The 27,500-nt window shown below is 36.1% G+C and overlaps 1 protein-coding gene across 1 annotated transcript in view; it reads right to left on the minus strand.

Moving 5' to 3' along the window:
- The window catches only part of LOC144965709 (uncharacterized), a 127,643-nt gene that overhangs the window by 53,528 nt on the left and 46,615 nt on the right, over positions 1 to 27,500 (minus strand). The window contains exon 2 of the mRNA XM_078901320.1: positions 1,068 to 1,488. Within this exon, the coding sequence (XP_078757446.1) occupies positions 1,068 to 1,343 (276 nt within the window). The 5' untranslated portion in view covers positions 1,344 to 1,488. The remainder of the gene's footprint in view (positions 1 to 1,067; positions 1,489 to 27,500) is intronic.

Here is a 27,500-nt window from a genome sequence, read left to right on the forward strand (position 1 = left end):
AGGCCGGTCTTTTGCCACAAAAGAAAACAAATCGTGAGTTGTATTCAATAGTTCAACCAATGAAATAACTTGTTTCCATGAGCTCTACTAACGACAACTCACTGGACGCTACACAAACCTAAAAAATGAAGTCAAACTGCCAGTCCTGGGGGTTCTTGTATCAGGCTTTATTTTAACGATGGCTACGGTCGAAGGCTGATTGCTTCGAGTGTCGGCAGGTAAGTATTGAATATGGTTATGTCCTGTCTCCATTCTCTCTTCTCTATCATCAGCAGATTCAGCATTCGATGTCATACCCTGGACTGACGGTAGAATTAGTGGTAATCTGACTTCCGAGTTTTTGGCCCCCTTTAATCACAATTGGATTTTTTATTAGTCTATTCCCAAGGCCAACGAGTGAAGATTGCTCTCCTATTGCATACCCGACTTTCATTTATATTCAATCAATGGAAGAACACAGGTAGTTATTGGTGTTAATGAAAATGAGACCATCGGTGCGATTGCACTAATAAAAAAATGCTTGACTGTGTGAAGTAGTGGAGGTAGTCGTTGAGGAGGAGGAGGAGGAGGAGGAGGAGGAGGAGGAGGAGGAGGAGGAGGAGGAGGAGGAGGAGGAGGAGGAGGAGGAGGAAAATGAAGTCGAGGTTGAAACAAAGCAATTGATGATGATGATGATGATGCTGATGATGATGATGATGATGATGATGATGATGGTGATGATGATGATGATGATGATGATGATGGTGATGAGGATGATGATGAGGATGATGATGATGATGGTGATGGTGATAATGATGATGGTGATGATGATGATGATGATGATGATGATGATGATGATGATGATGATGATGATGATGGAGATGATGATAAAAAAGAAGATAACGATAATAATAATAATAATGTTGATGAATATTTGGTCTATGTTGATGGTGATGATGATGATGGCGATGATGATGATGATGATGATGATGATGATGATGATGATGATGATGATGATGATGATGATGATGATGATGATGCCTGTGGAGACACTACACTTGTGGACAATTAATGTGATCAAGACTTACCCAAGAACGATAATTCTCATGCTCGTCGTGAAGGACGCAATGCGCCTCTTTATTCCTCTCGTAAACGTACTTCGGAAACTCCAATCCCATGATCAATCCGACAGCAAGGGCGAGAACTCCAACCAGAACTATTCCAAGGCCGAGAATTCTAGTCGACACAGTCCGGGTACGAACGCTGTTTTCTTGGTTATCGTTCCTATCCTTGAGAGTCCAAGGGCTGGACGAGTCGTGGGGACCCCTGTTTGCAGACGACGATAGCTGGTAGGCCCGAAGCATGCTACGTCCTACCTCCCGTCACTGACCACTACACGTTAGGGGGCGCTGCTTGACCGGTTGTTACTGCCAACAGGACAGCAGGAAATGATGTTCATTCCTCAACCAAAATTCATGATAGGAGTCTTGGTTATCGTGTTGACAGATGCTGCAAATATATTTAAAAAAAAAGTAAAATAAATATTGGGTTCGATAAAAGAAAAATAAACTGGAAAAGTTTAGAAGCCTGTGGCTGCCAGATTATAAATGATGTAAATCGGACATTTTATCGCAATCAAATCCATTTATTGAAATTTAGGGACACAATTTTTCGGGAAAATATGTTGAAAAATGTTGATACAATTTTTTTTTAAAACTCCTTTTATTCATCCCTAAGGGGATATTTTCTTATGGTTTATTCCCAGAGAAGAATGGAAAAACCCAAGCGTTATTCACAGTGCAGCGCCGCAAGGTGAGCTGTGACTTGCTCAAGGCCACACATCGCGGCGGGTAATTGAACTCGGTACCTTTTGGGTACGGAGCAAAGACCATTCATACACATAAATTGTTTTAATAAACACACCGCATATTTGCCATGTCGAAGCTTTGCGACGTAATTCTCACATTTTGATTGGTATCTGTCAATACCGATATCCGATTTGCTTTATGACTATGCGTAGCCTTTTTCCCCCCTGTGATCCAATTTTTATTCTAATGTCTTGAATAGCGATTTGATTACATTCATTTTGAATTGACTCTTTAATCTTTATTTAAAGCCTGTCTCCCCCTCCCCCCCCCTCTCTCTCTCTCTCTTGGGTGCTTTAATTGTAATTCTAGAACTTTTTACTTCCTTTTTACTGGCGCTGATATGACCTTCATGTGATGCAAGTGCCGTAAAACCCATGAAAACAAAACAAAACAAACAAAACCTGCCTCTGTGTAAATCTTTGTACGACTCGTATGAATCATATTGAACATCATTAACCAAATAATGAAAATCCTTTGGATTCAAGTCAGGACTCATAAGGAGGCCACTTATCTTTAGAAATATATGATATCAAATGTGATTTCTGCATTGTATTGAAAATTATGTAACTATTGCTATAAAATAAAACTTATTTCAGAACAATCCCGATCGGTCACTTGTTTTTCAATAGGACGAGGAAACTTCCTACGGGTTGAGAAACTGGGGAGCAGACACTGGTGTATGATAAAGATCTGAAAAAATTTAAATCTTTATGAAACAGTGCTATACACAGCCAGAAAGAAATTACAAGAACAAAAACAAAACAAAACAAAACAAAAAAAAACAAAAAAAAAAACAACAAAAAAACAACAAAAAAACAAAAAAAAAAAAAAACAACCCCAAACAAACAAAAAAAAAAACAAACAATAAAACATCCCAAATAATCAGCCTTCCTCGACTGGGGATCGAACTTCAGACCCCCTGATTACAGGTCAGACGTGCTACCATTCCAGACAGAGATGGGATGGTTTCGCTTTTTCCAAATCTTTATCTTACTCCAGTGCTTGCTCCCTATTCTCTCAATTGGATTTGCTCAAAGCAAACATTGGGCTGTTTTCAATAAGTATAAGTTTTCTATAGGGAATGAGATTAGCGGAAGAGTAGCGTCCCTTGATTGGACGTCACCCATAGTCTGTGACGTCACCGGCGGAAAAGTTATTAGAGAGAGAACGTCATGTTGGTTGTGCGCATGCGTCTCTCGTCTTTTTTTTTTTTTGTATTTTGCCCTTCATTGCTAGGAACTCGTGGAAAGACTCCCGAAAATTGAGCCACACTGATCTAATTTCCTCGTCCTCGTTCTCTCGTGTTCAAAGTTTGTCGACTGATTTTTTGGGATGTTTTTTTTTCTGGTATTTTTCTTTCTTGCTTTGTCTGACACCTTTCATACACACTATGCTCAGTTCTTCAATGTTTGTGTTGGGGGATGCAAGCGAGGGTTACAAGCGTAAAACGGGTACCCATGCGAAGAATATAGATATTAAATCGTCCCAACTCTCCGGTAGCCTCTGTGGTGGAATGGCAACACGTCTGACCGGTAATAATGGGGTCTGAGGTTCGATAATGCTAATAATAATAATAATAATAATAATAATAATAATAATAATAATCATCATCATCGTCGTCGTCGTCGTTGCTGTTATTATTATATTTATTATTATTATTATTATTATTATATTATTATTATATCATCATCATCATCATCATCATTATTATTATTATTATTATTATTATTATTATTATTATTATTATTATTATTATTATTATTCAGAAGTTTAAGGATACGTATAATATTGCGTGGAACGATTAATTAGTCTGGCATAACAGGTTATTTATTATTTTTCTTAGACACACCACCAATAATTTTAGATCTAAAAAATAGATAAAATAGACGATAACTAACCTGGACATAGGTATTATTATCATTATTATCATTAGTGGTTTCCTTCGACGATGAATCCACTCGACGTGTTCATCATGAATCCTCACATTATCAAGTAAATTACAGACGACGTAGCGTAGGTGTGTGTGTGTGTGTGTGTGTGAGAGAGAGAGAGATAGATAGATAGATAGATAGATAGATAGATAGAGAGAGAGAGAGAGAGAGAGAGAGAGAGAGAGAGAGAGAGAGAGAGAGAGAGATTGCTGTTATTATTATTGGTACCTTTGATTACCTATTATAACCAGGACAATAACGTTTTTGTGCTGCTTATTGAGGTCAAGATTATTTGTTATGATTATCGATGTCGTCGTCAAGTGTGGCAATGAAATGTCTCACATAACTGTGTTAACTTATTGTGATTAATGCTCACAAAGTGTCGGGCTGACCGTAGCCATCGTTAACTCATGGAATTTGTGACACATCATCAAACGTGCTCGGACAACTATGGTTGTTTGTGTGTTTATAGATAGTATGCGCTTGGCTCAGAAGCTCATAACATTGCCATCCTGAAGTATAACGAACCAACACACAAAACTGGTGTATCCATGAACGTTTTTAGTCCGGTTAATGCAATTCAGTGAGCATTACTCATAAACGAGGATGGCAAAAAACAATAACAAAGACCCGAGTGACGTCATCTTCGAACTATCTATAAATCATAATCTGAATGACATCGACCTCTCACTCTCTCTCTCTCTCTCTATCTCTATCTCTCTCTCTCACTCTCTCTCTCACTCTCTCTCTATCTCTCTCTCTCACTCTCTCTCTCTCACTCTCTCTCTCTCTCTCTCTCTCTCTCTGTGATTATTGTTACTGTGTTTATATCGCCAAATGGGTTAGCTATTACACGATTTTCTCAACCACAATATTATTAACGTAATTAAGTTTACACATGTTATTTTGTGTTGGTTCTATAGATAATATGCGCTTGGCTCAGAAGCTCACAACATTGCCATCCGGAAGTATAACGGACCAACACACGAAACTCTGTGTAACCATGAGTGTTTATAGTCAGGTTAAGACGATTGAGTGAGAATTACTCATAAACGCGGGTGGCAAAAAACAATAACAAAGCCCAGAGTGACGTCAACTTCGAACTATCTATAGATAGTATGCGTTTGGCTCAGAAGCTCACATCATTGCCTTCCGGAATTATAACGGACCAACACACAAAACTATGTTTAACTCTGAACATTCATAGTCTGGTTAATACAGCTTATTTAGTGAGAATTACTCATAAACGCGGATGGCAAAAAGCAATAACAAAGACCCGAGTGACGTCAGCCTCATAATATCTATTGAACAATCGGTTGAACTATCTATGAGTATTTTACTTATCACACACCATCGATAGTAAAACCTGTGTTGTTTGCTATGTTAACCAATCATTTCCATTGTTTACATTATGACGACTGTCTGGAAGGCGTGGTTCTCTATGTGTCGATTTGGTGTGTGCTTTTGTTTTGTGTTGTTGAAATCTGCAAAGTATTCACACTTTGTCGTCTCAAGAATAACCCCTTAAAGGCCGTCCTATTGAGCGTGTTTGTCATGCTTTCATTTTAACTAACCAATAAAAATGCCGATTTCAAAATTTATCGTATTTTGATTGGTTTGTTAAGAAGACGGGAAGAGAAAGCGCGCACGATCTACAGAACATCCAATGTCTTTTGAGACTTCTTCGTAATTTCCAACTATTTGTGTGCACTGTGTGCCCTTGGGTATAAATTCGTAATATAAAGTCATATGCCGTTTGCCATACGCCATTCGTAGCTCATAATCATCATTACAGAATCACAGATCGATCATACAGAAAAGTCATATTCCATACGCGGTTGGATATTTGATATAATAGCGAGTGATAAAGTGTGGCGTTTAGCCACCGACTTTCTCTGTATTTCCCCTGCCTTAGTTGAATGTTAAAGTGCGTTCAGAAGAGTTCAAATTGTAAATTAAATGAAACAGTATTTACTTTTCTTCTGACCGAATTCAAATATCAAACAGACAATTCTGGAGCACCCTGACAAAACATGTATTGCTCAATTGTGACCAAACGTCTCAAAACGGTATTATGTCGGGATGACTCAGATGCGAAAAGTCAAATTAAAGGTAAACTGGACAAAATTATGAATTATTGGTATTTAGCAACCTGCAATATGATATTCATTTTCCTCAATAAAGTTTATAAACTCAACGCAAGTCTGATATTTCTGGCTACAAATTTAATTTTCAGCATATTAATGATCCCGACTTAATACCGTTTTGAGACGAGGGGTCACAATTTGGCCAGATATCTTCTACTTCTTGATATTCAATGTATGCAGATGACGTCATTCTGTTATTTGATATTGGCTATAGTCCGCCAATTAGGCGATTGATTTTCACTTATTTCTCTCATTCAAACTATATACATTTTAAAGGTAACATACGTTTTGTGTGTTAATAAGATTCATCGAATGGGGAAAATTGTTGAGTAAATCTCTTACTTCTCTTCTTACCGATCCTTTCCCAAAATGGCAGGCTTACCCAGCAGAATTTTCTTTTAACTCAAACAATCTCTCTACAAAATAACTGTATGTTCTTATTAATTCAACAAAGATCATTGTGATGTACAAAATAAATATGAATAAGAAAAAATGTATATTTTGTCGTAACAAATGTTACGACTTTGCTGTAGGTGGTTTAACGTGAAACATCAAAATGTATGGATTGAAATAACCCCAACTTGCTAAAAATCCCAAATCTGGGACTTGTTCAGAAACCTCATGTTTGAGAGATTTTGACAAGTCAGGTGTCATCTCAACCCTGTCCTTACCCGCCATTTGCAGGATTTCCCCCAAAACTTCACACCCAACTAACACAAAAAAAATGTTTTTTATCACTCAAACACAATTGCAGTAGATAAATTCTTGCGATACATAATTTCTTTAGCAAAACATGCTCTACAACACACAGTTCATTATCTTTAAATCTTATGATGAACAAAAGAAAATTGATTAAGAATAATATTGGTTGGATCGTAATGAATGTGACGATTTTCCTATAGTTGGTGAGGAAAGGGTTGATACACAGATTACCAAGATTACAGTTTTCTAGACAAAAAGTATAAAAGATGAAACCTTTCTTTGTCGACTCATGGCATGCTAGTTACCCAGCGTGGTTCAGCGGTACGGTCTTTGCTTCGTGCTCAAAAGGTACGGAGTTCGACTACCATATACTACCTATACTTGTTTAGATTCAGACTAGTCAATTTTTGAACAACCAACTGAGGTTGCATTGTATTGAACGCTGAAGAAAAATCTGCGAAAAGCAATCTGCAATAGCTCTTAGCGTGATCTAGATGCCTGTAGATGTTGTTTGTAAACAGCAAAATGGCATCCTCTACGCCACGTCCTGGTTTGTAAGCAAATTGATGACTATCACTCAATGGCATAAACTGGTTCCTAATTTTAACAAGAACAAGTTTTTCTAAAGTGGCTTATAGGCAAGAAATTGATAGATTTGTGTCTTGGTGTGATGCCCACCACCTAGAGCTTAACATAAGCAAGACAAAGGAGCTAGTGATTGACTTTAGGAGAGTGAAGGAACCGATAGAACCGTTAAATTAAGGACCAATTCGTCCAGCGAGTTCTCACTACAATACTTGTGTAACAATTGATGACAGGCTCAAGTGGGATGAACACTTGAAATAATTAGGCATAAGATGTGCAGACGTACATATTTTTTATCAAAACTCTCTCAGTTTAGAATAGATAAAACCCTCTGCACATTATTTTATAGAGCAGTAATCGAAAGTGTTTTGTCATTTTGTATAACAGCTTGGGGAGGCAATTGCTTAGCAGTGGAAAGGAACAAAATAAATTCAAAGATTAAAAAATATATTAAACGCTATATAAATGATGTTGACGATGTAGATCTTTTATACGAGAAATTTTGTATAAATAAAATAACTAAAATATTAAATGACCAGTATCATCCACTAAGACCATCAGTTATTATGTCAGAAAGAAGTGGTCGCCCTTTCTCTATTTCAACGAAAACAGAGAGACACCGAAAATCATTTCTGCCGTCCAGTATTAGGCTTTATAACAACAAGCAATAATCATTTTATACAATTATTTCGCATTTTTAGTTTCAAAAAATGTAAATATTAAATTATTAATTTATTTGTTTTGCAATCTTTTCAATTTTTAATTTATAGTGACAGTTTTGACTATTTTACAGTGTTGAAATTATTCATATTATAAAGCGCAGCTCTGGTAATGGAGCTACTCCTTTTTCATATATTATACATACTATTTCCATTGTATTTTTATCTTATTATGTAAATTATAACACGTCTGTACAAAAATTTTCCTTTTTGGGATGCAATAAAGTATTATTATTATTATTATTATTATTATACCAGCCTCGTGGTGTGGCCTTGAGCAAGTCACCCCGTCCTAGCTCACTTTGCGGCGTTTCACTGCGGCTGATGCCTAGATTATTTCAATATTCCCTTGGAATAGACATTAAAGTCAAATTTCCCATTGAAGATGAATAAAGGGGGCTATTTATTTATTATTTTTATTTATTTATTTTGAATTTATTTAATTTAACTAGTCAACTACCGTTCCTAAAAACGTATTTAAACATTTGGTCCTTCAACTATCTATCGATTTAAATATCCCTTGTCTTGGCAAAATCTCTCAAACCTGGGAATTGATAGAAGACCTCGCGAGTACCCAGGTTTGAGAGTTTTTGCCAAATCAAATCCTTTTTTTTTATAGCTTGGGCGACCGAAGAGTTTCTGTAATGACAGAATTTATGAAGGAATTAAAGAAGCTGATATACAAAGAAGTGGTAAGACATGGAACGAGATAAAAACAAAAGTTAGCTCAGGATAGAGAAGGATGGAAACTGTTTGTCTGTGGCCTATAAACTGACTCTGAGTGAAAAAGGCAATAATGATGATGATGATGATTGTCATGGTCTCAAGTGAGTAAAGAGCTACTCGACTATGCATAAAGATATATGTAGAATGAGGCCCCAGAATTTACTAGTTACTATAAATGAAAAACAATTAACGATTTGTTTACAATGAAATAAAAATAATGATGAAATTTAATTAAAAGAGATAAACAGTGATCGTGGCAGTTACAAATAGAGATATGAATATTTTACGTAACTTATGATAATATGTCTGGTTCGTAAGTTTACGTTTCCAGGCAGTTGATGGGCTTGGATGATCTATTCCTCTGATAATAGGATTGGACTCGTAAAATTCCACTTCCAGGCAATTGGTAAGAAGTTATTGTGAAGTCCTCTGACAGCGGGCTTGGGTTTGATCCTTGAAGATTATACAGTCAAAGTTAAAAGCTCCGGCGTCTTAATGGTGTAGATATAATATCTACAAAGTCCCAAAAGATAAAAATCTTCCAGTATATATATAGGAATAGAGCGACTGGCCGTCCGGCATAGATTGTGGAGAGAAAGTGAGTGCAGAGTGTTAGACCTATCAGCTTTTATAATAAGTGGCTACGTGACAGAATGTAGAACGAAAAGTATTCACTAATTAGAAATTAATTCGAGGGAAGGCTATAAAAGGAAAGACGATCTAATATTAGAAGGTAAAGTTTATCTAAGCCTACCGAAATATAACTGGAGTGAGATGAATTCAGTTCTTAATAAAATAAAATTTAATAAGATAATTGTGAACAATCTTTACTGTGACACCCCCACCCACGTTTAAAATATACTCTTTAACCATTATGGGAAAGATAGATTTTACAAACGGAAGTAAATTTACTATCATGATACTCTAGCATTAATCCATTGTTATGATTTGTGCTACAATTAAATTATTTATTAACTAGACATGGAAATGTTTATATTAACGTAGGTATATGAATGGGCGACAATAACAATGAAAGATTGTGATTACAAATCATTGTGATGAACGACATGATGGCAATGTGATTACAAATCATTGTGATAAACAATAATGATGGCAATGAAGCATGATTAAAGTCGATGATATGAAGGTAATTTACTAAATGAAATGAATGAAAATGTAAATGAAATATTGACATTTCAATTATTAATCATAAATGAGTGAAAATTCATAACAATAATAGATAAAGAGAAGATTTCCCAAATCATGAATGGGTATGGTATATATATCCAAACAATACTCAATGTTACATTAAGTTGGGTCATCATGTTTACAAATAAAATTATCGAAATTGTGCGTTCTGATTTGGCATAGTTTGCGAGGTAACTAACAGTATGCATGGGAGGTTAAGTTATACCCTTCTCACGTGTTTATACTAATCGAGAAAGTAGGTCGGCGTGAATATTTTCACAGCCTGGTATGTGAGAGATACTGAAAGTGTAATTTTGCAAAAATAGACTCCACCTTAGTACTCTACTATTATTCATTTTGTTATTTCTTATGTACGTGAGTGGTTTATGGTCCGTTTCGACCACAAACTCTTTTAGCAGTAGATATCTGCTGAATGTCTTTAAAGCAAAGACGATGGCCAGGCCTTCACGCTCTATTACAGAGTATCGTGATTCTCTGTCCAATAATTTTCTGCTTGCATATAAGCAAGGCATTAGAGTTCCCTCATGTTCCTGTAATAGTACACCTGCGATGCCCTTATCAGACGCGTCAGTTCTTACAACAAATTCTTTTGATATGTCGGGTAATTTAAGAATTGGTTCTGAACAGAGTAATGCCTTTAATTGGTTAAAGCTATTCTGACACACTTCTGTCCAAACAATTTTGTTCGGTGACCCATTCTTTGTCAGATTTGTTAGCGGTGTCGCGATGTGCGCGAAGTTGTAAATGTATTTCCTGTAAAAATTTAGGAGCCCAAGTACTTTGCGTACTTCTTTTTTTGTCTTAGGTGGTTGCAATTGTGCGATTTTTGTTTGTTTTTCTGTCTCGGGTGTCTGTGTCCCATGACCAACGGTATGATTAATCCTGCATTTGAAGCTTCGATATTAGTAAACATAGGTTGCGACACTGTGTCTCTATCAAAATACTTTTTTAGCATATTTGCATGGAATGTCTTTGTTGTGTTGTAAATTTTAATCTCGTAATTAACATTAGATTTTACTGCTGTTATTTTGAATGGTCCTTTCCATGTAGCTAAAAGTTTACTCGAGTCATCGGGTAAGAGTATTAGTACTTTGTCACCAATCTCAAATTTTCTTGACTTGCTTTTTCGATCGGAGTATTCCTTGTATTTCTCTGCTTTTTTAGTGACGGATTCCTGTGCTAGCTTACATGTATCCTCTATTCTGTCTTTCAGGTTTCTTACATATTCGTAAGCAAACATAATTTCGTTATTGTCCTCCTCATTCCCTTTACAAATGTCGGCTACTATATTGATCGGGCCGCGAGGTGATCGTCCATACATCAACTCAAATGGGGAGTAGCCTGTAGATTCTTGGGGTATTTCTCTATATGCAAATAGGATTGCTGGTAAGTATCTGTCCCAATCATCTGGTTTTTCTGCTGACACTTTTCTTAACATATTCTTTAGAGTGCCATTAAATCTTTCACAAAGACCATTTGCTTGGGGGTGGTAGGGAGTTGTGAATGAGTGTTGGATTCCCATGAGTTTCATGGTTTCATGCATCATATGTGATGTAAATTGGGGTCCATTGTCCGACAGTATCTCATTTGGTATGCCTATTCTAGTAAAAATTGTCATCAATGCTTCAGCTATGTGATCCGATGTAGTTGATTTCAATGCTATCGCTTCTGGCCACCTGGTTGCGTAATCGACTAGTGTTAGTATGTGTGTATGGTTTCTATCTGATTTTGTTAAAGGGCCTATAATGTCAATTGCAACTTTTTGAAAAACTTTTTCAATAACTGGGGTTGTCTCTAATGGCAATCTCGGTATTCTGCCTTTTGCGACTCTTCTTTGGCATGTGTCACAAGATTTCACATATTCTCGGACGTCTTTAGTAATTCCAGGCCATGTGAAATTCTCGGATATTCTCTTCAATGTGGAAGAGCTCCCAAGATGTCCAGAAGTTATTGAATCGTGCGCTATTCCAAGGATTTTGTTTCTGTAAATACTCGGCGTGACCAGTTGTTTAGCTATTTTGTTTCTTTTCCTATGTAACCTGAACAGAATATCTTTTTCAATGATGTATTCAACTTTTGATTTCATCCCTTTGTTTGCGATATTGAAATATGAAGTTAAAGTCGGGTCCTTTTTCTGTTCTTCAATGAACCTGTTCCTGTCAAATTGTTGTGGTTCAAGAGAAATAGTCATTGGCTTCTCTGTTGTCTTAGTCATCTTTCTTGTTTCTGCTAGACAAGCTGTTTCTTGGGTTAATGACCATTCTTTTACATCTTTTGGGTTGTCTTTAAGACCTTTTATATTGCCAACAATAACATCAGCGACGGGGTTGGGAAGTATACAGCATTCCACTATTCCTGTATAGTATGGGGTTTCTATGTACACGTTAGCTGTTTCAAAGGTTTCGACTGTGCCACTGAATGTGATGCATTGTACCGTTTTTCCAGTTTTGTCTTCGTCATTGATCAAAGATGCTTTTATTCCTACTGTACTGCATCCTGTGTCTCTCAATATTTTGCAATCAGTTCCATTAGCTTTGCCTTCACAAAAAAATAGCGATCCTGATTTGTGAGTTTGTGTTAAAAGTGACATACCTTTCACGCAATACACATTTATATTTTCTCCTGACATTACTCGTGTCTGATTGTTTACACCTGTTTGGAGTGATGCATTTGCAGTTTCTTTTGGATATCCCACGATTTTGTAACATTTGTCTGCTGTGTGGCCTTTCATTCCACAATATTGACATTTAATTATAGGTTTGTTGGTTTTCTTATACTCAGTATTATTGTCAGTGCTATTTCTTGTTTTGTTTTGATAGGGTCGGCTATGGTCTCTATTGAACTGTTTGTTCCATGGTTTGTTACTATGATCATCTTGTTTCACTTGCGTGTTCCGAGTGATTGATCGGCTCGTTCTATTTGAGTACTGAACTTTAGGTGTACCTGGACTCTGAGCAGCAGCAGCGTAGTATGGTTCCTTCAATGTTCTGCTAAGGGGTGTCAATGGATGTGCGCTGTTAAAGTTTTCTGCGTAGATTTTTAATTTGTCCAAGTTTTCTGGCTTTCTCTCTTTAAAGAATGCGACTAAATCTGGGTTGCAAGCTTGATAGATTCGATTCTTCAGCGTGAGATAGTAAAGGCCTGCAAAGTCGTCTTGTTTTACGTTTGCCAACTCAAGCCACCGATTTAGAAATTGAGTAATTCGGTTCACGAATGTATTAAAGTCTTCTCCACTTTCCGGTTTTGCAGTGTGAAACCTTTCCTGGTAACCATCTTCCGTTAATCTAAATCTTTTTAGTAGAGCGTCTTTAATTTTACCATAATCATCTGCATCTTCAGTTGTTAAGGTATAGAAAACTTTTAGCGGTTCTCCAGATAAGCAGTTAATCAAGGCTGTGGCCCATTTGCTTTCTGGCCAACGATAACCTTTAGCCTGAACTTCGAATCGGTGTAAGAAGGATTCTAGACAGTCTGAGCGTTCATCGTATGTTGGCATGCGTGGAAGTTTCACGAAAAATTCATCACTATTATTATGTTTTCTTTCATGACCGGTTTTTGTTTTTTCAATTTCCAGCATCATTTGGGTCCTTTTGGTTTCTTCTTCTGCTAATGCTATCTGTCTTTTTAGTTCCCTTTCTTGGACTCTTTCTTCTCGTTCTTTCTACGTATCTTTCTCGTTTCTTTTTCTCTACGATTCTTTCTTCATTTCTCTACGAATTCTTTCTTTTTTCTCTTCTTTCATTTTCTTCTCTACGAATTCTTTCTTCATTTTCTTCTCTACGAATTCTTTCTTCATTTTCTTCTCTACGAATTCTTTCTTCATGTTCTTTTTCTTCTTTTACTTTCTCTTCGCACCATGAAAATATTCTTTCCTGGGGTATTTCTAAGTCCTTTGCGAGACTTAAGTATCTTTTATATGCTTCCATGTTGCAATAAATTAGTTACGATGTTTTATATATATATTATATTGACAGGATACTGTTACTGACTGTTTTATTTATTTACACTTACTGGAATGAACTGTTCTATTTTTAGAAATCTCTCTCTCTCTTATTTCAACTTATTATGTATGTTGAATTTGATGCCTTTTATCGTTATATCTTATAAAGCAATGTGTCAATACAATGCGGAGTTATTATGACTTGTGTCAATAACAATGTGTCAATCGCGTGTACTCTAAACTATGTTACTACGAAAAATGTATCACCAATGTGTGTGACTCGTCGTTAGTTTGTGTACAATTATTCGCAATGACGCTAATGTACTAGAGTGTGATAACAATAATAGGATGCCAAAATAATCCCAAGTTATCTATCACTAAATATAACACGACGGCTAGTAGACTCCTTTTATTATTATTTAGTTTTTAAAGACTCACTTTTCAGAACATAATATATAAGTGGTTTTCGGTAACAGTAATATGCCAAAAATGCATTTAAAACAAATCACTATGCAAAACAAATCACGATGTCTATAGTTACTATGTGATGCCCAACTCATGTAAAAGAGAATAATGAAGGATATATTTACCAACTCAGTTCGTGGCTGGGACCTCTCTCTTGTTCAATGGTTGTTCAACAATTGTAATTAGGCATTGAAGAGTGTTTAACAGTGATGTCTGAAATACAAAACAATAAAATATCGTAAGATTTACAATAGTTACAAAATGTGTTCACAACACTGAGTGATTGGATGACAGGTGAATGAATCGTTATGGAATGTAAACATATTGAAAACAATTCATGAATGAGGCAAAAAACAAAATGAAATGAGTGATATAATAACAAAGTGGACAAGGAATGAATGAATGAATGAAAAACTGAGTGAATAGATGAATGAATGAATGGATAATGTATGAATGAAAGAATGAAGGGAGGAATAAATGTATGAATGATTGGATAAATGAGTGAATAAACGAATGAATGGATGAATGGATGAATGAATGAATGAATAAATAAATGAATGAACAATGAATGAATGAATAATTTATAAATGAATAAATGAATGAAGGAATGAATCAATAAAATGCTATTCAATTTGAATGAAAGAATGAATGGATAAATTGCTATTCCATTTAAATGAAGAAATGAAAAAGAAAAAAAAATTAATCCTGTAAATAGGGAGTTCAATTAAAATATGATCAAGTGGGGCAATTAAGAGTTTTACAATTTAAACTTTAAAGTTAGATGAAATAGATATAAGTAACTAAATAAATTCAATTCTTTATATGTGTCCCCTCCAAAATGTCATGGTCTCAAGTGAGTAAAGAGCTACTCGACTATGCATAAAGATATATGTAGAATGAGGCCCCAGAATTTACTAGTTACTATAAATGAAAAACAATTAACGATTTGTTTACAATGAAATAAAAATAATGATGAAATTTAATTAAAAGAGATAAACAGTGATCGTGGCAGTTACAAATAGAGATATGAATATTTTACGTAACTTATGATAATATGTCTGGTTCGTAAGTTTACGTTTCCAGGCAGTTGATGGGCTTGGATGATCTATTCCTCTGATAATAGGATTGGACTCGTAAAATTCCACTTCCAGGCAATTGGTAAGAAGTTATTGTGAAGTCCTCTGACAGCGGGCTTGGGTTTGATCCTTGAAGATTATACAGTCAAAGTTAAAAGCTCCGGCGTCTTAATGGTGTAGATATAATATCTACAAAGTCCCAAAAGATAAAAATCTTCCAGTATATATATAGGAATAGAGCGACTGGCCGTCCGGCATAGATTGTGGAGAGAAAGTGAGTGCAGAGTGTTAGACCTATCAGCTTTTATAATAAGTGGCTACGTGACAGAATGTAGAACGAAAAGTATTCACTAATTAGAAATTAATTCGAGGGAAGGCTATAAAAGGAAAGACGATCTAATATTAGAAGGTAAAGTTTATCTAAGCCTACCGAAATATAACTGGAGTGAGATGAATTCAGTTCTTAATAAAATAAAATTTAATAAGATAATTGTGAACAATCTTTACTGTGACAATGATGATGATGATGATGATGATGATGATGATGATGACGACGATGAGGGTAATTTAAATCGATCGATAATTGAAATGACGAGTTTTCTGGCCACATTTTTAAATACGTGTCTTCGCAGAGTACTGCCGTTTACTGGTTAAGGGCAAAAAGTTCAAGCTGACCCGAGATAGGACCTGACCCAACAAGTAAACAAATCCATGTAATGTTGGATTTAATTGTGTTGACATGTGCTCAGTGTGTATTTGTTTGGTGCAAATTGAGTGAGAGAAGCGAGTTGGATTCGAACTCGTTATCTACAAAAATAACAGCAAAGACCATTCAACTGCACCAAGCTGCTATGAGACTTGTATTCAGTATGAATGGAATATGAACACGTCGACAATGACAGTACAAAATGAATGTCTTCCGAAACAACACTCCAAGCTACTCCTCAACTCAACTACAACGCAAAATACGACATCAAAATCTGGGATTAATTATCGTACATAAAAGGGAAACACCATGAAGTAATTTAATACCAATCAAAGGCTATCGAATTTCCAATGGGTTCTAGCCAATCTATAATTGATTGCAGTGTGGGAGTGTCCTGCGCAAATTGACAATCCCATTTGTGACCCATCGTCTCAAAACGGTATTATTTCGGAACGAAATCAGATGCGTCAAAGTCGAATTAAATGTTAAACTGGTCAGAAATATAAATTGTTGTCATTAGCACCCTAAAATATGGCATCCATTCTCCTAAAAAAAGCATACAAAGTCAACACAAGTCTGATATTTCTAGCTATAAATTCAATTTTCAACATCTTAACCAAACCGACTTAATACAGTTTTGAGACGAAGGGTCACATTTTATAAATTTGGCCAGAAAACTTGTACTTGAAATACTAGATTTCTTACTAGTCTTAGGTTTGAGGCTTTTTTTTTTTGGCAAGTTTGGGATAAACTGAAATCGTTATTTTCTAAGATTTCCTGGCAATCTACAATGGGGGTGTGGGGATTTCCAACAATAGGACAATATTAATATTATACTTGTAGACAGATATGTGGACATCGACGTCTACTTATTTGCAGATCCGATAACCGGACGCTATTATGGGGCTCGTTTTAACACTGTTGTAACGGAAACTATTTCAGGTTGGTTTGAGAGTATTTAATTATAACAAATGAGACCATATTAATTTAGGTTATCAGACCTGCAAATAAGTACAAGTTGGTGGATACAGACTTGCATCCTTAAAAAAAAAAGAAATTAATATCGATACTAAAATGATTATACCGATATAATTTGTTGACTATGGCCAATCCTAAAGCTGGGCCACCACGCTTTGTCAATACCTGCAGTATGTTATCGAGATCAGTATGTTATGACACAACAATAAGCCATTAAGGCAAAATGATCTTAGTACATCCTGCCAATAATTGATTACCTCCCTTAAGTCCAAACAATTAAAATGACGTAGTCAATCCCTTTTAACAAACATTGGCCGCCGATAGATGGCGCTTATCTCAACGCTGCATTGACGTAATCAGACATCAGAAACCCCAAGAGTCAAGGCCGCTGATTATTAGTGCGGGGCGGTCCTTGGCAAGCTTAAGGACCACGGTCCTACGGTCCTTGGGAAATGAAGACCGCAAGGACCGGTCTCTAGACCGGTCCGTTCATTCTTGAACCGTTAAAGACCGCTACACGATGAAAACCGTGGCCTACAGGAGTAAAACACACGGAGTAGTCACACTCATTTCAAATTGTAACCTAATTAGAGAAGAGGGGTGATGCCTTCTTTATTTGCTCACCGTACTTCATTGTTACTTCGATAATTTAATAAAATTTGAAATTTATCCCCATTAACGGAGATCATGGCATCGCCCAAGGCGTTGATAGAGTTGTTCGTGGCGTTGATACACACACGCAACTCCTACCCCCCCCCCCCCCACACACACACATTAGAGGGCAGCGAGCATTGAAGAGTAAGAGAGAGACGTGAAGTTATAATAAGAGGGGGTGGATGAGGTGATAAGAGGGGTCGATGGTGACTTTTCGCCAGATCTAACAAACTCAGCTACCCATTCATTGCTGAGTAGACAGGGATTCAGAAAAAAATCGACTGCACCCGGGATCGATCTCTGGCCCTTTGCGTATAAAGAGAGTGCTCTATCAACTGAGCTATCGGGGTCCCCAAATATTCTATTGGACCTTTTAAAAATACAGACGTTATAACTGTTTTTTTTTTGGACGGAAGAAACTAATGAAACTCATATTACTTGATTAGTTAAAACACCAAACGAAATTTTAATATTATTGTATTATTTTAAATGACAACAATGCGATAGAAAGGAGTGGCGACAAGAGATGGACAAAAGAAAACAAAAAAATCAGACTTGCAACTTGCTAGGTTCGACACACACACACACACACACACACACACACATCTTTAGTAGTCACATACATTTCAAACAATAACCCATTAGAGAAGAGGGGTCATGCCTTCATCATAGATCATTGTCATTGCGATCATTATGGTGTAGTAAATTTTGAAATTTACCCCGTATAATGGAATCGTCCAAGGCGTGCGCCTCCTGTTCCCCCCATCTCACACACGAAAGGGCGGTTTGCGGAGTGGAGGGAGGTGGTCGTCTGCCTCTATGGTCGTCTGTGTCGTTTAGTGTATGGCAAAGGGGGGTGGGTGCGATTAATTAAGTGGGATGGGTGGTGATTGGTGGAAGATAGGCAAAGGACCGAGGCAACGAATCGCTGGGGAAGTAGTATGGCGCGAGACCGTTGAAAGGTGATAAGAAGTGAGGACCGCCGGCGGTCTTCCTCTTTGGGACTGGACCACGGTTCACAGCTAAAAGACCGTGGGACCGGTCCTCGGTCCGGTCCTCAGCGCGGCACTACTGATTATCAATGAAGCTTCGACGAGCTATGACAAAAGATCGCTTTAGAAATGGCTCGGCACAAAAGACATCAATAGACTGAAAATTGTAAAGGAAATGTAGAGGGTAAATGTGGGTAATATGATATAACAAAACAGTACAACCCCCCTCCCCAAAAACAAACAAACAAACAAACAAACAGACAAACAAACAAACAAAAATATACCCCTCTCCACCACACAAAAAAAAAAACAAGTGAAAAAACAAGACAAAAACAAACAAACAAAAAACAAAACAAAAACAAAATAAAACAAAAATGACGTTTCGGATCTTGACCTTCCTCAATGGACAAACAAAAATACGCAGAACATGGTGAAAGAGAGAAAAAAGATTACATTTGAATAATGCAGTTAAAATATGAATTTAACACGAAAACCTATGCTACCGTGTGATTTTAAAACATGAAACCAATATCATATCTTTCAACACTATTTAAGAGATAAACAATTGAAAACCGTATTGACCAGACTATTAAAGTTACACATGGTTTTGTGTGTTGGTCCGTTAATTTTCCGGATGGTAATGTTCTGAGTTTCTTAGCCAAACGCATAGCATCTAGATATCCTTGTTGCGAAATGTGAGCTTTTTAGATAAACGCACAGCATCAATAAACCATATAAATTACACATAATTTCATGTTGTTAGTGGATATTATGAGTTTTTCTGAGACGGCGTATTATATTAATTTATCAAAAAGATAAATTAACATATATAAATCTGATATAAATCGTACAAACGTTACTAAAACGTTAATTTGTTGCATCATCAAATTTAAACAGGGGTTGGTGGGATTAGGTTAGCGATGAAGCAATCGACAAGAATCTTTTTCCATTTGTCAGTCTTTGACTTGCCATTAACACTGAATCAAAATAATCCACGCCACGGGCCATTTGCTGTCAACAATAAAGGCTGATTGAGTGTTTTGTTTTATTTTACGCTCTCAAACGGGTTGATTTGCGTTGGCTGGTATTTTAATTAACAAGTTTACTGCCGTACTCTAGAAAAACTCATATTTAAAAATTTGGCCAGAAAACTCTTCCTTCAAATATCGATTTATTTAAATGATCCTCATCTTCACAAACTTTCTCAAACCTGGGATCTCGTGCGGTCTTCCGTCAATTCCCAGGTTTGAGAGTTTTTGCCAAAATGAGGGTCATTTAAATCGATTGATATTTAAAGGACAAGTTTTCTGACCAAATTTTTAAATACGAGTTTTTTTCAGACTTTTCAGAGCACGACAGTTACCTGGTTAACAATTATGTCCCCTGACGTCGAAGATGCAAATCTGTGAGATGGGGGTTTCATTCCATTTGGTTGGCGGCTGACGAAAAAGAAAATAGTGAAATAGTCCAAACAGCTCAGTTTTGTTGTTGTTAATGACCAAGAAGAAGAAGAAGAAGAAGAAGAAGAATAAGAGGAAGAAGAAGAAGAGGAAGAAGAAGAAGAAGATGACGATAATGATGATGTTGATAACAATGATAATAATAATAATAATTATTATTATTATTGTTATTACTATCATCAGGACAACAATAAAGATAGAAAGGCTACTACTACTACTACTACTACTACTACTACTACTACTACTACTACTACTAATACTACTACTACTACTACTACTACTATTATTACACATAGAAAATAGAGAGAGAGAGAGAGAGAGAGAGAGAGAGAGAGAGAGAGAGAAAGAGAGAGAGAGAGAGCGAGAGGAGAGAGAGAGAGAGAGCAGAGAGAGAGAGAGAGAGAGAGAGAGAGAGAGAGAGAGAATCCTGAAGAATTCAACATTTCAAGTCCTCAACGTCCCTTATTTAATTACAGTCACTCTAACAAATTGACGAATATCGATTCCTGCTATCTATTTAATGACGACAATCGATTAGTAATTAGGTCACATTTAGTCCTAATTCAGTACCAAATACCAGACCAAATTAAATAATATTCAAATCGATGCTTTATTCTGCCTCGCACTGATAAAACACAATAGCTTTCATTTTACCCAGAGAACTTTTAAGATTATATGACAAAACAGCTCTATAGTTAATTTCAACGGATTTACAATACTCATTGCGCTTTGTAGTGTTCAATTTGCCTTATATCGATTGGTTAGACTTTTGAGATTAAACTCTTCTATGTTTCAAATTAAGTATGTTATGAAGCCTCGTGTTTGCACACGTTCGGGGTCTTCTAAGTATAGGGAATGAGATTAGCGGTATTATGTCGGAACGAACCATATGCTTAAAAGCCGAATTAAATGTTAAAGTGGTCAAAAATATAAATTGTTGGCATTAGCACCCCAAAATATAGTATCCACTCTCCTCAATAAAACATACAAACTCAACACAAGTCTGATATTTCTGGCTATAAATTCAATTGATGACTGACGTATAAAATAACACACCAGCTTATCGCCCTGTAAAGTGAGACTAACGTAGAATTAACGTCAAGAATTAGTGTTTAATTGCAATAATAATAATATTGATGCAATGCGGTTGAGCAAAAATGGCAAACAGTTCTGGCTGACAAAAAAAACAAAACAATAATAACAACAAACGCATTGTGCGGCTATGTGGTCTAGTGGTATGACACTCGCTTTCGGATCGGAAGGTCCTGGGTTCGAGCCTCGCTCGGCGCATAGTTGAGTCCTTGGAGAAGGCTCTTTACTCACATTCTCTCACCGTACTCAGGTGTAAAATGAGTACCTGGCCGTTAACAGCGTTATCTCTGTCCCAAAAATTTGTAATATCTTCTGACAGGCGTCATGTCTTGTCCTACATGTTATGTGTTGCAGTAGGCTAGGGGCTACTTGTATTGCGCTTTGAGCACGTTTAGTGGATATTGCCCTATATAAAAGCTCATTTTTAAGATGAAAGTGTGTGATATCTTAAACATTGTATATTAATAGATAATTTGGTGAGAACTAATCTCCCCTTCCGTCTGTCTAACAAGAGCTGAGTTGAAGACCTTGGGAAAAGATACTGGTGAGGTATTGAATGTCTTGAAATATGTGGATATGACAATGTAAGACGAGGCAGAAAGTAAAAAATGACAACAAAATCATCGACTGGTTCAATTTCTAGTCAAGGAAGGTTGATTTTCTGGGAGGGATTTTTTTGCTCTTCTTGTTTATTGTTTTGATTTTCTTCTTTCTTGCTTTTTCTTCTTTATTTCAGCTTTGGCACAGAGCCATTCACACCGTTGAAGGTTTCTGATAAAGAGCCGAGGAAAGTCAATCGCATTCTTTCTTTGTTGTCAATCCATTTATCTAATCACACCAAGTGAACATTTAAAATTTTTATGCGCCCAGAGCCATACAGATGAAGGGATGTTTGGCGCTCTATTTATCTATAGATAGAATGAAGTTGACGTCACTTGGGTCTTTGCTATTGTTTTTTTTTGCCATCCGCGTTTATGAGTTCTTTTCACTAAACTGTATTATCCAGACTATAAACGTTCAAGGTTACACATAGTTTTGTGTGTTGTTCCTTTATACTTTTGGATGGCAATGTTGTGAGTTATTTAGCCAAGCGCATACTATCTATACCATTATAATTGATGAAGCGACGAGTGCAAGTGGGTGAGGCTGCAAAGTCCCAATGACTAAGGGTTTCTGTCGTCAGGCAAATTCTGGATCTTAGTCTATACTCTTCAACAGTCGTAACGTCACTTCCTTCCTAATGACGCATGGTAACTTAGTAACACTGGCTCTACACTATCGGAACAATGGCGGACGCACGTATGAAATATTTCCCGGCGAGCATAAAAGCGTATCCAGAGGAAAAATACCATAAATTTGATCATGTTTTGACTTTTACACATTCTGATCACAAGGCATATGAAAAGTTCTAGCCAGCATGAAGGATAAAAAGTAATGATTTTCTTTGTTTAGAACCAAGATGGCCACCGTTGCCGGGCTGCGTGACATCAGACTACTGAATCCTATTTCGAGAAGAGGACATCCCTGACCCCTCGAGGGACCGAATATTTCCAAATCGATTTCTACCGCAGTGAAATTGGAAATGTATTTTCATAAAGCAACGTGATGCATAGATACATGAATTATACATTTCAATCTATACTGTTGATGATAATACGTCTTTTTACTTTTTCAACTTGGTGGGTTTTCTATTCATGTGATGAAATGTTTGTATTAGACTTTAAACTGAGTGCATTTATTTAGCTCTCCGGCTCGTAAATTAAATAGTATGTCACAGACGCTATAAATTTCTGTAATTTAATCACAACCGACACACAAAAACATACCAGCAAACAAAACTACATGTAGCTTAAAACGGTTATATTGCTATCTTCAAACATTTATGGACAGCAATGCAAACAAGTGTCTACATTCTCATGCCACCAATGAATTTTAAATTGAACTTTGATATAGAGCAATATCCACTAAACGTGCTCAAAGCGCTTTACTAGGACTCCCTGGTCAACAGCAACACTTAACACTTAGGACAGGACATGACGCCTTAGTGGCGGTATTACATTTTTTCGGACAAAGACAACGCATTTTGCACCCGAGTACGGTGAGAGAATGTGAGTAAAGAGCCCTTTCCAAGGACCTAACTACGCGCCGAGCGAGGCTCGAACCCAGGACCTTCCAATCCGATGATTGGTAAACATAGCAAGCTACACAGGATTTACTATCGATGGTATTTGTCTAAGTAAAATACCCACTTTCTACCGATTGATCAATAGAACCAACACAGACAACAGTGTAAACATAACCGTTTAACTCACTCAACCCTAACACCGACTATATCCGTAGTTTACCCGGGTTACTTTTACCCCATGCCTATTAATTTCATTTTTATGAGACAAATTATAGGTGTAAAATCAAAGTTAATGCTTTTAGTTTTTGCATGTTAATGGTAGTTGAATAAAACTTTCTATGTGCATGCTCATTTATAATTCATTTTTTCCCCCAATTTTGAAAAGTAGCAAAAATCTCTAGGATCGAGTGAGTTAAAATTTGATCGAGCTAATAGTGTGTTAAATAGTCACCCATTTGGCAATATAGATAGAACGAAGTTGACGTCACTAGGGTCTTTGTTGTTTTTTTTTGCCATCCACGTGTATGAGTACTTATCACTTAACTGTATTATCCAGAGTTTATTTGTTGGTCCGTTATACTACAGAATGGCAATGTTGTGAGCGTCTGAGCCAAGCGCATACTATCTTTAAAAACAATAACAATGACCAGAGAGAGAGAGAGAGAGAGAGAGAGAGAGAGAGAGAGAAAGAGAGAGAGAGAGAGAGAGGTCGATTTCATTCACGTCATTGTTTATAAACAAACAACTATATTTGTCCGAGCAGTTGTGAATGTGTGTCACAAATTCCATGTTTTGATTGGTAAAAAATCTAGTAGTCGTAGTAGTAGTAGTAGTAGTAGTAGTAGTAGTAGTAGTAGTAGTAGTAGTAGTAGTAGTAGTAGTAGTAGTAGTAGTAGTAGAGTAGTAGTAGTAGTAGTAGTAGTAGTAGTAGTAGTAGTAGTAGTAGAAGAAGAAGAAGAAGAAGAAGAAGAAGAAGAAGAAGAAGAAGAAGAAGAAGAAGAAGAAGAAGAAGAAGAAGAAGAAGAAGAAGAAGAAGAAGAAGAAGAAGAAGAAAGAAGAAGAGAAGAAGAAGAAGAAGAAGAAGAAGAAGAAGAAGAAGAAGAAGAAGAAGAAGAAGAAGAAGAAGAAGAAGAAGAAGAAGAAGAAGAAGAAGAAGAAGGAGAAGAGGAGGAAGATGGAAATGTTGGACAGACAACATCAAGGAAATAACCAGAATCAGATTGATAGAATGTAATGAGGTTACCATGGACCTTGATGGGCATCTAACCTCTGGAAAGGGCATCCAGCAATGAAGGATAGGCAGGTAATGTAAGTAAAATAATTTGTAGCATGCGATGGGGATTCATTTCGTGTTCATTTATATAATTAAAGACTCGTTATTAATTTGTTCGTGATAGAACCCCGTCCCGTATGTACTTCTTTGCAGATCTGATATTTCCAAATTAATTATTATGGGCCCATAGTTGTAATGGAAATGTCCTAAAACAAACGTGCGGCTAATGTGGTCTTGTGGTATGACACTCGCTTTCGGATCGGCAGGTCTTGGGTTCGAGACTCGCTTTGCGCATAGTTGAGCCCTTGGAAAAGGCTCTTTACTCACATTCTCTCTCAGTACTCAGGTGTAAAATGAGTACCTGGCCGTTGCCAGCGTTGTCTCTGTCCGAAAAGATTGTAATATCGCCTAAGAGGCGTTATGTCCTGTCCTACGTGTTAAGTGTTGCTGTTGTCCAGGGAACCTTGTAAAGCGCTTTGAACACGTTTAGTGGATTTTGCGCGCTATAAAAGCTCATTTATAATGGAAATATCCTTAAACCAATGTAAAATATATTAACATAACATAACATTACATAACATAACATAACATAACATGGGTCACGGCTTAATTTAGGATTGCATCATTTTAAATGCCTTTGAAATGAAAAATATGTGAAACTATCAATAATAATATCATCAAATGAGTAAGAAAACAAAACATTACTGGTCATATTGAAATATTAGATAATACAACTCTTTGTCGATCAAAGTTTTAACTCACTCCATCCTAGAGATTTTTGCTACTTTTCAAAACTGGAAAAATGTATTAAAAATAAGCATGTACTTAAATAGTTTTATTCAACTACCATGAACATGTATACATTAAAAACATTAGCGTTGAAACTACGTCTATAATTTGTCTCAGAAAAATGTAACAAATAGGCATGGGGTAAAAGTAACCCGGGTTAACTACAGATATAGTCGGTGTTAGGGTTGAGTGAGTTAAAACTATCCAGACAACATGCATTCGTTGTTTTGAATCTAATTTTATTCTACGAGTGAATGGTACGAAACATTAAAAATGTTTGACTAACATTAGTATTACATCTGGATAAGTAAATTAACTCCTCTTGTAAACGTTACAATAGAAAAAGGGATGAAATAGTATTATCAGTCCCCTGTATTGATCTGTAAATTTGAATCAAGTCACCATGAATTCTTCTGTACCTTAGAATAGGGAGATCTTAATCAAATATATGTTAATCTTTCTTCTTATGAGCATATTTTTCAAGACAACAATGTTAAATCAATCCCAATAATTTCGTTCGGTTATCAGACTTGCTAATATTTATTTATGCGCACGTTGTCGGATCTGTCAATTATTGTACTCAAGTTGTAAGAAGTTTGGAGGGCTCAGTTGGTAGAGCACGCGCTTCATAATCAAAGGGATCGTGATCGATCCCGGGTTCAGTCGAGATTTTTTTCAGACCCCCCCTGTCTGCCCAGCAGTGATTGGATTGCGAAGTCTGTTAGACCTGGCGGAAAGTACTTTGCGAGAGACTAGCGTCCTATCAAAAGGGTAAGAGGCAATTGCTATTTTCCGTTTCCCGCAATAGAAACCGGGATAAACTCCGGCTCCATGGGCCTAATGGTACTTTTGATAATGATAATAATAATAATAATAATAATAATAATAATAATAATAATAATATAATAATAATAATAATAATTATAATAATAATAATATATAATAATAATAATAATAATAATAATAATAATAATAATAATAATAATAATAATAATAATAATAATAATAATAATAATGTTTTCGTATGTCGAAATCTCTCATCACCCGAATTATTACTCCACGGACAAATCCACTCATTGTTTTCAACACTCCCCTTAATTATTCTGGTCTTAAATCCCCCATAACAACGGAACAATACCCCACTTATTGTGTAAACTTTTACCAAAATCAATTTGCTATGACCAATTTAACATTGACTTGTCACCGACTACCGCGTTTAATCCACGGCTACGTGTATTTTATTGTTCCGTTAAAAGCATTATGCAATTACTCACTGGTATGTGGACAGCCAGACATCTCAAATATTCAGAAATCCCTCTGCTATTAGGGCATAACTGCGAAATTGAGTTTCTATCGAATTTTATATACATATGTATACACACACACACACACACACACACACACCGATCTCTCTCTCTCTCTCTCTCTCTCTCTCTCTCTCTCTCTCTCTCTCTATATATATATATATATATATATATATATATATATATATATATATATATATAAATCCGCCTGCCATTAGGGCATGACTGCGAAATTGAGTTTCTATCGAATTTTATATACATATGTATACACACACACACACACACACACACACACCGATCTCTCTCTCTCTCTCTCTCTCTCTCTCTATACATATATATATATATATATATATATATATATATATATATATATATATATTTATATATATATAGGGGATATTACAATGGATTACGCCGACTGAAGAAGTGTAAAAAACACAGAAACGAGTCGTCTCGGCCAATAAAATGTGAGTGAAAATTTGCATTATATATATATATATATATATATATATATATATATATATATATATATATATATATATATATATATATATATATATATATATATAAATAGAATACAAATTGTCACTCACATTTTTTGTGGCCGAGACGTTCGTTTCTGTGTCTCTTTACACGTCCTCAGTCGGCGTAATCCTTAAACATTTCAAGTATGATTAATCATCTTCTGCAATATTGTTTCAATATTATTGTCATTCCACTTCCTGACAAGAGCTAACGCTTGAAACAATAATATTATAGAAGATCATAATTATACTTGAA

The sequence above is a fragment of the Berghia stephanieae genome, chromosome 1 (genome assembly GCF_034508935.2).
Source record: "Berghia stephanieae isolate SIO BIC M18660-M18661 chromosome 1, UCSD_Bste_1.3, whole genome shotgun sequence".
Taxonomy (NCBI): Eukaryota; Metazoa; Mollusca; class Gastropoda; order Nudibranchia; family Aeolidiidae; genus Berghia; species Berghia stephanieae.